The 12,848-nt window shown below is 47.2% G+C and overlaps 1 protein-coding gene across 4 annotated transcripts in view; it reads left to right on the top strand.

Annotated features, from left to right (window-relative positions):
• LOC114871753 (protein outspread) overlaps nt 1–12,848 on the top strand; it is a 115,287-nt gene that overhangs the window by 99,894 nt on the left and 2,545 nt on the right. For 2 of the 4 annotated variants that reach the window (XM_029178063.2, XM_029178061.2), the window contains exons 5-15: nt 1,799–1,871; nt 1,951–2,517; nt 5,014–5,186; nt 5,253–5,393; nt 5,493–5,654; nt 6,109–6,281; nt 6,379–7,334; nt 7,396–7,552; nt 7,632–10,475; nt 10,538–10,826; nt 11,529–11,928. In XM_029178063.2, coding sequence (XP_029033896.2) covers nt 1,799–1,871; nt 1,951–2,517; nt 5,014–5,186; nt 5,253–5,393; nt 5,493–5,654; nt 6,109–6,281; nt 6,379–7,334; nt 7,396–7,552; nt 7,632–10,475; nt 10,538–10,826; nt 11,529–11,928 — 5,935 coding nt within the window. The remainder of the gene's footprint in view (nt 1–1,798; nt 1,872–1,950; nt 2,518–5,013; nt 5,187–5,252; nt 5,394–5,492; nt 5,655–6,108; nt 6,282–6,378; nt 7,335–7,395; nt 7,553–7,631; nt 10,476–10,537; nt 10,827–11,528; nt 11,929–12,848) is intronic. The other 2 variants (XM_029178065.2, XM_029178064.2) reach the window with 1 other exon arrangement.

Here is a 12,848-nt window from a genome sequence, read left to right as displayed (position 1 = left end):
ACTCGCGCGATCTACGCGTCGTTTTCGCGATCGTTCGATAGATCAAGGTGCTCGGTTGGGAATCGTGTAGCCTGTCGTCGGTAGGTTGTCGTTTTGCCGCATTACTGAAACTCGACAACTTCTTGCGCAAGTATAATGATCGATGCCAAAGGAGAAACCGTTCTTACTGGATCTGAAAATTCGGACAGGAAGGAGAAATAAAAAGAAATTTAATTTATTTCACGGTCGATCAAGTCCTTCCAACGATTCTAACGATTCTTGCAAAATTCCATTTTCCTCATTTTACTCGGAGGGTTAAAAAACGAGGATAAGTGGATAATTCGAATAATAATGTATTTGATCGCGTGTCGCGGTAAGCAGAGGTATTTCTACTGTAGCGGTCAGCGCGTGTTGCGAAACGAGGAAATCTGTCGAAGGAATACTTGGAAATCTGCGCGGATCGTTTGGACACGTTCGTTCCAGGCATTTTTCGAATCAACGCGAAGCGCATTGCTGCCACGATTTCCGTTACGCAAGCCACCGATCGATCGATCGATCGATCGGCAAATGGAAACACCTCGACGTGGTAATCGTGGTGGACCTGCAGCACGGTGTAAACGTACGATTACGTTAAGAGGCCAAGGCGACGGGACGGGTACGTACGCCAACACGCGAGCGTGTAAGTAGCAGACCGGTGAATGCGTACAGAACACGTACACTTTTATTTTTCTTCCTTGCTTCGACTGAAACTAGTCGTAAAAGGTGTACACGATAGATCAGTATTCTCGGCAGGGATACGGGACACCTGTACAGGATCGCGTTAATTGCGAAACAATCTGAAGAAGACTTCTATGTATTTTCTCTTCTTATTGTTAGTTCGAGCTGCAGGTCAAAGGATGAATAAGAAAAGAAATTTTTTAATTATCAATCGGTATTGTTATTTTGCTAGATTCAAGATATCAATCCTACCGGACGTGCTGTCCAAGTTATTGCGTTTCATTTTTATTGATCGATGATTCATTATTACGATTGCAACTGCACTTCACCCACGGATACTTTATTGGAACTATCGTTTCTCATGTTTATTGATCGATCGATTGTTAGGCACTGCGGTTATACTTTATCCATGGACACTTCATTGAAACTACTGCTTCTCGCTTGGATCGATAAATCGATCCTTCTCGACTTTAAACACACTCGGTCTTATCACCTGCTATCGTTGAAATTTATATCATTGTTCGATGCGATTTCGTGATACGTTGATAATCGTGTCGGAGTTGTTGCTTTCGATTTTCATGATATAAAAAAAAAAAATAAAAGACGAAAGGTAATTGTTTGCTGGATCGAGATCGAGAGATGAAGAGGCAAAGAGGATCTCGCGCGGTAGGATCGATTGAATCGTTCGCGTTTTGCATTTGTCCGGCATCGTGCGGTACGCGGAGCCCGCGCTTATGAATTATGCACGTCGCGAACAGCGTACCCTCGCGGAATATTATCAGCGGAGCTCTTATCTGCCGTTATTGCGGCCGCCTACCGCGACCTAGTCGTGCACGCGCCTTCCCTCGTCGCTTCGCCCACGTTGAAATTCTACGGCATTCCAACTCGCTGCCGTCCATGCAACTCAATAATCAGTATAAGATTTTTTAATCGATCAACGTGGCGGACGGTGGCCTCCATAGAGTAGCGGGATTTCAATTGGCGGACGGATTTCGCGTGAGAATACGATGACATTTTATCCCGTAAACTCGTCGACGGGACGATTGATCGAACGATCGGGATCGAAGGGGAAATGAAATGAGAAATGATTGAATTGTTTCAGGGTCGGCATAAACGGAATGCCACGTTCCCTGGTGGACAGACTACCATTCTTCAGGTCACTCCAACCATCAGAAGTATGTATTCATTTTACACTTGAATAATTAGCGAGACGAATTTTTTGTTTATCGAATAAAAAATGAAATCTACTTTCAGGCAATACTCCGAATCCACCGAGACCGCGTTTCAACAGCTGTCGCTCGGAGCCCCGAAGCAACACGTGGATACCGGAATCGAGCGTCTCGACGGACCTCTGTCCTTCCGTTTTCTCCTCGACGCCGTCCCTGGTGACGAACAGCGTGGTAACAACGGTGAGCAGCGGGAACATGAGCAACGGTGCTAGCACAGAATCCAACAACGATCGTCGAGCGAACAATTCGTCGCCTCTGAGGACCTCTGCACCCTTGGAGAACGGTGGCTCCTCTTACCTCTCCTCCGTTTCTTCGACTTCTCCAATGAACGGAAACGTGGCCAGCACTGTTTACTCCGCCACGTCGACCGCTAATATATCTACCACCACCACCAACAGCTCGTCGTTAACGGAGAAGCCTCCGATCGTTCCCAACGAGGGTAGATCCAGCTACAGGGATCAACCGGCCAGCAGCGCGTCCCCTCCGACCAGGGACAAATTGAGAGCAGAGGACAAGGCCAGGCGTAGGATGAATCAGCACGGGGAACGAACGAGTATCGGCAGCGGGACCGCCTGTTCCAGCGAGAAACTAGGTCGGTATATACCCGAATGTGTGTGTGTATGTGTACACTTGGAAACGTCGCTTTCGCCAGATTTGTTAATCCCTCGTGATTCAGATAAATTTCGTGGAAGGGAAATAGTAAAAACGAAGGGTACTCTGATGTTATTAGATTTAATTTACTACCACGCTGTATCATTTCCATGTACTATAGACGTAGAATCACGCAGCCTACGCCCGTGGCTGCTAGATCATCGACGGAAATGCGGATTACCAGAGGCGAGCTTAGTTCCGCTTCGCTGAAGGTTGGAGCATCGGTTTTTACTTAAACGATCAGTTTGCTGGTGGCCCAAGTTTTTGTCGAATCTGTGAGAATGATTTCCGTAAAGAAACCCTTACTTTGTATCTATTTTGATAGAATTAACGGAGTTCTTGTTGAAACTAAGGAAGTTTGTTACGAATTCTCAGCGTTACATCAGAGGGGTGGAATTTTCTCACTGTTGGTTACTTGAACCGTCAGCTACGATTCGTCTATTTACTAGATCATACGTCGCTGAGAAACTTTATGACACTCGTAACGTTCTCACAGGCGAATTCGTTGCAACAAGATCTGGTTACATGATTCGGTTGCACGCCAACAATGGTACGTTCCATTCAATTGAAGAGGAAACTGGGTCGTCGCAACGACGACTATTCTTCTCGGCGACGATGATTTGCGCTCCGCGTTAAATCGTACCTGACCCATTTTTCCCTTGACAATTGACGGCATAAATAAAGCAGTTAGCGCTCGGACGCAATCGGGAACGAACGAGCCGTGTGAAAATTCACTCGTCCTGAAACGTTCGCCTTTTCTATCCTTCCACTTTCGTCGTCGTTATTCTTCCAAAGTGACAACTTTTTACGCGTACAATTGTTATTTATCGATTTCTCACGACTAATAAATTAATGCTGTGAGAAAATTTTATTTTACCGTTTAATTTTTCAATTTCTTCACGCGCGCTTTCAGAACGGTACCACTGGTGCCATCTACCGTTAATCGGCGCAACTAATGTAACAGAAAATTGTCTTTTTTTGCAAAATTAGCGACTTTTGAACTTTATTGGTAATTGTATATCATTCTTAGAACACTGTTTTATGGAAAAAATGGCATTATAGTTCAAATAAACTCTTCAAATCAAAATTGGAAAAAATAGCATTTCATGGACACTGAAACACTATCACCGCGTAGCGGCGAAACCCCTGAACTAAATTTAGCGCACTTTTTCGTGCAGTACATTTGATTTTTAATTTTTTAAAATTCGTTTCCTGCAACTTTCTTGCTACTTTTGGGGTCAAGTTTACTAACTTATCGCAGTCCTGGTCATTTCTTAGCGGCAGTGCCGCAAAACAAACGTAATCCACGCGCTACATTTCTGTAGTCGTAAAAAATTGAAGGAAACGCACAGTCACGGCTATGAAACTGCATGACGAAGCGACGATCGAGGCAAATAATCATGGAACGAATTCGATCGACGCTGCTTTCAATTCAAAAGGATTTTCTCTGCAAAATTACGCGCGTCGTTTGTACGCGGTTGCGTAATTGTGCGCGTACAATCTTGAAGAAAATCAGTCGGCTCTGCGGTGCCGAGTAATCTCTCCTCTTCTGACTGATCCGTAGATTTCATTTAGATTGGCGTTAAACGAACGACGAGCAACGGTTCCGAGTCCTACCTGAGATCTCGCGATTTATGTCGAACTCTGATCGCCGAAAGATACCCTGACTCTATCTCTCATCTTACCTTTCTCTACCCTAATAAAACTGAAATCGACGATCTTACACTCTGGATCGTGTATTTAGATCTTAAATTTCCATCGATTTTTCCTTTGAATCCAATTTCTCGAGTAATAATTCATTCGTACGACGAATCGCCGAGAAGTCAATTTGCTTCGCGCCATTGTTTCACCGTTGTACGGTACTTTCTTTTTTCTTTTTTAGCGGAACGATGATCGAGCCTGTGAAGACTGTTATTAGCATACTAATGGCGGTTAGATTTCGATGGGGGTTCGATAAAAATGCGGATAAACGAGTGAGATAAGCGGCCTCGGTTGTTGGTCGACGCGGTAACGGCGAGAGGGGTCCCAGGTTATTAATTAGTTGGCAGTCAATTAACGGAGTGGTCGGCTGGGCGTGCTCGCGTCGCCGTGTTAGGCGAACGATTCCTCTCGGGCGGAAAAGAAATTAATTGGTTAAACCGGCGACGCCGAGAGACGAATGTTTGATAACGACAAGACGAATATTAACGACGCGAGCTATATTGCCGCTGGTTGCCATACAACCATCGTAATTAGAATGCACGCGATCGTCGCTGCAACGTCTTCCGTGTTCCTGGCAAACTTCTCTAACGTCGCTTACCCATCGTCTAATGGTCCCTAGTCACGCTTGCGAAATGATCCGCGACGAATTTTTATTTAGTAAAGGCGTGAAAGCGATGTAGCAGCTGAGCCTTTCGAAAAAGTCATAAAAATCACGATTTACTTCGTGTATTCTTAGACGACGACGCCTGTCGAAGAATACTTTTGGAGCACGAGAGGGAAAGAGAAGGAAAACTGCGAGACATCGCGGCTTCTTTGACCCAGCCACGCGCGAGGAGGATCAAGCCTAGAACTTCCGAGCCGACCAGAGACGTGGTTGACGCAGCAAACGCAGCTTACCAGGATAAATTCGTAAATATGAAATTTATTTTTCAATCACCGACATCGGTAATAATTGTCGCATCGTTTGTGTTACAGATCAGAGGAGATCCCGATGGATGCGGCCTAGATATTTCAGGTATCAGGTACTCTCCTACCTCTGAATTAAGGGTAGATTTACCCGCAGAGGATTTGTTGAACATCAAGAAAGGCTGGTTGATGAAGCAGGCGCTGAGCAAGGTAGGTTCGAAGATTTCATTTCATCGGGTACTACCATCGAACCTGTTCAGCCGAGCGATATAGCGCTAATGAAAGTCAATGTTGTCGGTCGTTCTTCAGGAATGGAACAAGCACTGGTTCGTATTGCGAGGCTGCGGTCTCATGTACTACCGGGATCCTTGCGCGGAAGATAAGGGTATCATGGACGGCGTGATAGATCTGAATACCGTTACCGCCGTTACGCCCCTTCAGGTCGCAAGAAATTATGGATTCCAGACTGTGGTGAGTGTGACCGAACGGCGCGGCGGATTTCTACGCGGTGATTTACGGTAATTAACATTCCCCACGGACGGAAATGCAGTTAGACGTTGCGGGAGCCGCAATTTTCTCTGCCTACCAACATCGAAAATAAACAGAACTCGAACCGGACGATTTACATTGTCCGAACCGGCTGGACCGAGATCCACGTCACTGCGGATCGTGTCGGGGAAGTGTAGCCGTGAATCTCCCCGGGGGCTTGTTGCTCGATTGCATTGCCGGAATTAACTTCCGTGCTTAGCCTGGGAGTGGCTAGAAAAACTGGCTAACTCAATTTCACGCTAGAACAGATCTTAAGATTCTTTATTCTTAACGATCGCTTCTGTCACTCGACGGTATCCCGCTGTTTGGCCTAGATAAACAACGATGTCCTTGTTTTCTTGCTTGCCTTTTTATCGATTTCTTTCGATTCTCGTAGGCGTGGGACGATCGAGGGTCTACCGTGCTGTCCGCGGTGACGGCTGGTATACGAGATAGCTGGATGACGGCTATTCGAAGGGCTGCCAATTTGCCTGATCCGGATAGTAACGTTGATTCCCTAACGGTTTGTCAGGACAGTCAACAGGATAACACTCCGCAGTCACCGACCGCGTAAGCGATTTCATTTCCGATATCTTGTCTTCTCTCTTATCGATCAGGTTTTTAGTTCTCTTGAACCGTGGTACCAATGATTTCTTCCCATCCTCAGATCCATCACAGATCGCGAGAGGGACTCGGTCGTACCCTCGACCTCCGTCACGCCTCGTTCCGTTCTATTTTCCTCCGACGAGGAGTACAGAACGGCGTCAGAGGGTGGTAGAAGAGAGTCGGGCGACTGGTCGGAAGTGGCCGTTTCGCCGCCGTTAGTGAGGAACGGTGACTGGGCCAACGGATTAAAGAGTTCCAGCTGGTCGGATTCCGCGAACCACGAATGGTCGGAGCTGCCTCCGTCGCCACCTTTGACGAGAACCGCGTTGTCGCGGGTGAAAGCAAGATCCAGATCGAGTTCGAGGTCCAGGGTGTACAAGAGAAGTCGCAGCTCTCCACCGAGTTCCAGGAGAAGCACCTTGGACAGCGTGAGGTCGGAGGACCTGATGATGGCTTGCTGCGAACTCGGAGAAGACGAGGAGCAGAGCAACGGTCATCTGCAGAGCAACAGCTGTCTGTCGAGCGGCAACGAGAATCCTTTGATCGTCGAACTGTTGGAGAACCAGGTGTCTTTGCTACGCGGTCAGCTTGATCAGAATGAATCGCACCCAAGCACGCTACTAGTCATTATCGAGCGTCAGGAGAACGAGATCGAGAGTCTAAAATCGCAGTTGAACGCCGCGCGAGCCGACGTCGCGAACGCCGAGAAAGAGTTGTCCAGGTTGAGGCAACAGAAGGCTGAGGCCTCCATCAGGGAGAAACAGGTGGAGGAATTGTTAGGCACGATTCAGAGGACGGAACAGCAGAGGAACAAGGACATGGACGATCTGGAGAAGATGAAGAAGATATACAACAGGGATAAAGAGGTGCTAGAGTGCAAGTTATTGGAGACGGAAGCAATCCTCAGGGAGACCAGCGAACGGTGTGAAATGCTGACGAAAGAACTCGCGTCCAGTCACAGGACCGTCGAGCATCTGCAGACTGAGATTGCTTCCTTGAGCAACAGACTGTCGCAAGGTATGTTAATCGAATGATTCGAAAAATGAGACATATCGATCAACTTGATTTTTCATTTTAGGAATCGAGGAGAACGATCGTTTGTACACCAAGGTCAGAGAATTGGAAGAGAAGGGAGGACTATCAGCTTCGAGAGAACGAGGAAGAAGCTTCGATTCGCTCAGCGACTTGACGAACATCGAGCTGGATCTGGACTTGAATTCGTTGGATAAAGAAAGGTAAGGAATTGAAGCGTCCATTCTAAAAAACAGACTTTGGAACTCTCATTTAATACACTTGTACGTATTTTGTTTTCAGGATTATGGAAGAGTACGAGGAGCTTCGAAGTCGTTTCGAGAAGGCTATCCAAGAGATCCGGGCGATGCGCAAGGAACTTCGGGAAGCGCACGCGATGCAGGACGCATTGGAGCTGGAGATCTTTGCGCACAAACAGGACGCGATCAGCGTGAACGAGACGAATCAAGCTCAGATGCAGCTGATGGCAGCGAGGATTCAAGATCTGACGAATAAACTAGCCGCCAGTGAGAAGCAAGTGAGAACGCTGAAGCAGAAGCTGACGAAAGCCGAGAGCAGAGACAAGAGGAGATCGTTGTCGTTGAAGGGTCGCGAGTCCTTTCAGATCTCTCAAGAGATGGAGGACAAGCTGGTGGATCTGGAGAACAAAATCTGCGCGATCGAACGTGGTAAGAGCATCGTTGGCACGCCCGTGTCGACCGGTAGCAGCTCGAAGGAATCGAGTCCTAATCCAAAGAAAGAGAAGAGGAGGGACACCAAGAACCTGGATCGTAGCAGGCTACGAAGAAAGTCGTTGGATAGCGCGACCAGTTCTGAACCAATGAAAGTGTTGATCAGATTGAGCACGTTGGAAACGAAGGTGGCAAACGTGACGGAGAACATGGCCAGCGACGCGGAGAAGGATTCCAGCGAGTGCAGCGAAGTGAGCGGGTCGTCTACCAGCGAGGTATCGTTGGAGATCATCGCGAGGCTGAGGAAATTAGAGCGAGTAGTGTCAAAGTCGAAGAGGAGGCTGGAGAAGTGTTTAGGTTCGACGCAGGCGGAGGACAAAGCGGAAAAGTGTTTGCGCGAGGTGAACGACATCCTGGACTCGTGTTTAGAATGTAAGAAAAATCAAGCTAGCGCTCAAGCGACCGAGTCAATAGGCGTAGTGGTATCTAGACTAGAGACTATACTTAAAGATAAATTCACCGAACTCACGAAGAGGCGGCAGACGATGGCGCAGAACGGTCAGCTGGACGAGAGAGAGAAGATGAAGCTGATCGCCGAGAGGGTGGCGTTCGAGTTTATCGTTCTGAGGCAGATCAAACGAGCGATCGGTCGTACGTACGATAGGAGTGCCGTTCTCAGTGAATTGGTCGAAACTAGTCAGCTTGCCTCAAGCTTAATGCGTAAGATTCACGGAACTAAGCCCAAAACGTACCAAAACACCAGTTACATTCAGTATCTTACTAAAGTGTTAGCGAATAAGTTAGTACTAGTAGGCGGCGTGAACGCGACAGAAACGTCGAACGAACTTTCCGCTGCTCGTAGCGAGAGTTTCAACTTCTTGCTGCAGAAGCAACGCGAGGTGAACGAGATCGTGCGGCGATACAAAGAGACGAAACTTAGCCAGCTCGCCGAGGCTCTGGCTGTTGAAACGTTGAGCATGTCCGACAAGGAGGATCTCGGGAAACAACAGGTGAGCAATTCGAGTAAAAAGTTACTGGAAGATCGACGGATTCGCGAGGCTTGGGCATTGGCCCAAGAGACGGTTAGCAAGGAGCTCGTTCAGGCGGAAGTGTCGCACGTGATCATGCGTTGCGGTCAGATGTACGAGCAGAACGTCACCAGCATCAGCGACGTTTGCCTGAATTTCGACGTTGCGGAAAACGTCACGTTGGAGTCTTGGATAGACGCGAGCCAAGCGAGATTGCGACAAGAAATCGAGCTTTCCACCCGCGAACTATCGGACGCGTACGAAGATTGTCTTCGCTTGTTGAAGAGGAACAAGTCGACGGTAGAAAGCAAGTACGAATCGCGACAGTTGTTGACGGACTACGCGGACGTGATCGCGCACAAAGCTTTAATCGATGCCAGAATCGGCCTTCTTCAGGAGAACACCAGACAATTGACAAGCTTCCCTGGGGAGACTTTCGTATCTAGTCTAATCCGAAACGACGACCTTCTTTCCTCTCTGTTCGCGGACGATTACGATTTCCAAAGCAATCCGATTCTCGACGCCGAGTACAGTTACCTTTATCAACAATTTAGCAAGGAGTGCGAGGATAGGATATCCGGCAAGCGTGGCTCGAAGGAACAGCTGAAGAACGTCGGTCAGAGTTTGCTCAGCTTGGAGGATGATCTGATGGAGCTGAGCAAACGCGTACGAGAGAAATCGTGCGAGAACGTTGCCGATAACAGCATCGTTTGGCCAAAAACGATCACCGTCACCGATTGGTCGAACGTCTGCGACAAGTGTTCGCAGTTGCGCGAGCAAATCAAGAAGCTAAGCGAGTACATGAATCGCGTTACTTGCAAACAGTGCGAGCAGTTGCAAGAGACCATTCAGAGGATAACCGCGGAGCACAAGGAGGAACTGGAGAGCCTGAAGCGCAACCAGGAACGGGATCTGATGGACATTAAGGGAGAGCTAGACAACCAGAGGCAATCTTTAACGTCCCAATACGAGCATGAGGCTGCCAGTCTCCGAGAGAAGGCGAGAAAATTGGAACACCGATTGAACGCCATGGATTCCGAGCATTCCGCTCACGTGAACGAACTGAGGGCCGCCTATCAGAGATCCATGAGCGCGGAACTGGACACCGATGCGGAGACGAGAAAGAGATACAAGGAGGAGATCAAACAGCTGCGAGCCCTTTGCGAGAAAGGTTTGCTGGCGATGGAGAACTCTCATAGACGGATCATCTCGGAGATGGAAGAGAAACATCGACAGGAGTTGGAGAACTTGAGGGTGGAGAAGGAACAAGCTTTATCAGAGGAGACTCAGGCTACTCTGGCGGCGTTGGATGCTATGAGAAAGGCGCACGAACACGAGGTGCAGAAGGAAATAGCCAAGTTCAAGCAGGAGTTCATCAAACAGATGCAAGCACGCGAGGACATTGGCGTGCTTCATAAGGAACACGAGTAAGTCGAATGAAAAGGTGTCTGGTCGATAATATTGAGTCTCATTATTTCATCGTTTATAGGGAAGAAATGGAAGAAATTAAGCAGGAGATCCTTTCGTTATCAGCTAAATATTCCTCCAAGTGTGTAGAGTCTGCAGCCTTAGAAGAAAAAGTTGGTTCTCTTACAAAACAGCTTGCCCAAGCGCAACAGCACATCATGCAACTGGACGTACGAAATAAACAACTAAGGGCTCATTTGGTGCTGGAAACGAACGATGGCGCGATCAACGACACCATGCAAATGTTAAGAGGCAAGGAGAACGATATAGCTGAACCGAGAGAGGATATCCACAGACTGCAACAATTGAAGGTAAACTTAGAGCTCTGCAACTAGTCCGATTTATTGTACAAGTAGATGTGGTTAACAAGTGTACACTACTAAATGATTAACTCCGCTGCAATTACATATTATGGTGTCACCCCGTGCTAGCTTCCTGCAGTACTCGCAAAAACATTGTACATATAATCGGCAACGATGAATCGGCTAGAGATAGACTTGGGTACAGCAAAGCTTTATTCTGTTCGCCTACATTTTAACCCTCGGCTGGTAGGGAGGGAGCAAGCAACTTGCTACCATTTAAAAATAACCAATCATCGCACCCCATGAAGCGTCGAGGGTTAATCCAATAACGCTTAACAGTTACATCACGAAATCATCTCGGACGATCATTGCTGTCTACGATTTTCCAGAGAGGTTTTACTGTACCTGAGAGCCACCTCGTGATCAGCCCATAACGTGTAATTGTACACTCGGGTGCAACGTGGGCTTCTCTTAGTTAAAAGAAGAAGCTAAAAGACAAGTCTCCTCCTACTTCCTTTCGGTCTTGCACATAGAGAAAAACGGGTGGAACTTTTCTGTTAGCTACCCAACTTCTTCAACTAAGGGAAGCGTAAAATTGCACTCGACCGTACTGGATTGGCCGAATCAGAGCAGCGATCCTAACGATCGTGTTAACCCACATCAGCCGCACTCTGACGCATATACATATTATTTTCGATATTTCACTAACAGCATGGGGACGGCCCTCGTGATACGTGCGGCGTGACATCGAAATCGCCAACGCTAAGTTCGCCGCATCGTGTACGGAGTAGTCAGGAGCCGCTGGTACGTGCGAGTAGCGAGGAGCAGAGATTGACGAGCGAACGGCCTAAAAGCTCGATGTCCACGTTGCAAAAGAGCACAACGGACAAACCGGCCGCGTTCTCCTACAAACTTGAACGCATTAAGTCGGTGTCGTTGCCTTACTCGAGTAACTTGGTTAGTAGACCGGCGGGTAGTTCCGGCGGCGTTCAGTCGCACGATAGGAAAGAGACGGCGGGCTTAGGGCAAAAGGGCCAAGAGCGTAACGGTCTGGCCTCGCCGCTGTGGGACAGCCTGAGACCAAGGAGCGGACTGCCCCATCAGTATCAAGGTACAGAAGAAAGGTGAAAACGGAAGCGTCGATCGGCACGGATCCACTGCCGTCCGGTGGATCGTTGCTCTTTCAATCCTCCTCGAACACTCGTCTCTGCTTCTCTGAAACTTGCATTCATTCTCGAGCTAGGACAGGACATCGTTTTCATTCTATCGAATCTTGCTTCTTTCTCTATAACATTGGACTGTTTGGAAAATTAATATCGTCAGCTTTGAAATTGGCAGAAATTCGAAACGAATTTTCTAAGCAATCTAATACTTGTCAGACGATTTCTTGAATGAACATTATAATTCCAGTTGGTTCCAGCCAACTGTATAGAGCATGCTAAATCTCACGGAGATCCACTATGCTGTTTATTCTAACAACGAAAAGTAGTTGTTTTTTGAAGGAGAGAGAAAAGGGAAACGTAAGACTAACAAACAGGTGCTTTCTACTAGAAAATTAACTGCTTCGATTGTTAATGTCGACTGATAGAACGACCCTGTGTTTTTTATTGCAATCGGCATGAAATGTATTTGTTGTGAAATCATTTTGTTAATTACATGTGTACGCGATCACGTTTAAAACGTTCGCGCCAGTTTTTCAGCTCGACTCGACGATACAAATCATCGGATGTTCCGAACGACTGGGAATTTAAATTTAAAAAAATTCAACAATCGTATCGTTAGTAAACGACAGTTAACGTAACACTTACAAGGGGAACTACCCAAGTGTTACACTCACTTATTAATGAAACTGCGTGTTGTTTTATTAATGAAATTGAATAACTATTACATAAAAATTATCATAAAAAAAAAAAATTTTTTTAGGAACCAAGGATTTGAACCGAGGACCTTCAGATTGCAAGTCATGGATCCGCTCCATGGTTAAACACATGATTCGCAACCTAAAGGTCCTCGGTTCGAATCCTTGGTTCC

Source organism: Osmia bicornis, chromosome 12 (assembly GCF_907164935.1).
Source record: "Osmia bicornis bicornis chromosome 12, iOsmBic2.1, whole genome shotgun sequence".
In the NCBI taxonomy this organism is placed as follows: Eukaryota; Metazoa; Arthropoda; class Insecta; order Hymenoptera; family Megachilidae; genus Osmia; species Osmia bicornis.
Note: the sequence above shows the minus strand (reverse complement) of the source record. Positions and strands in the feature narration are given on the sequence as shown.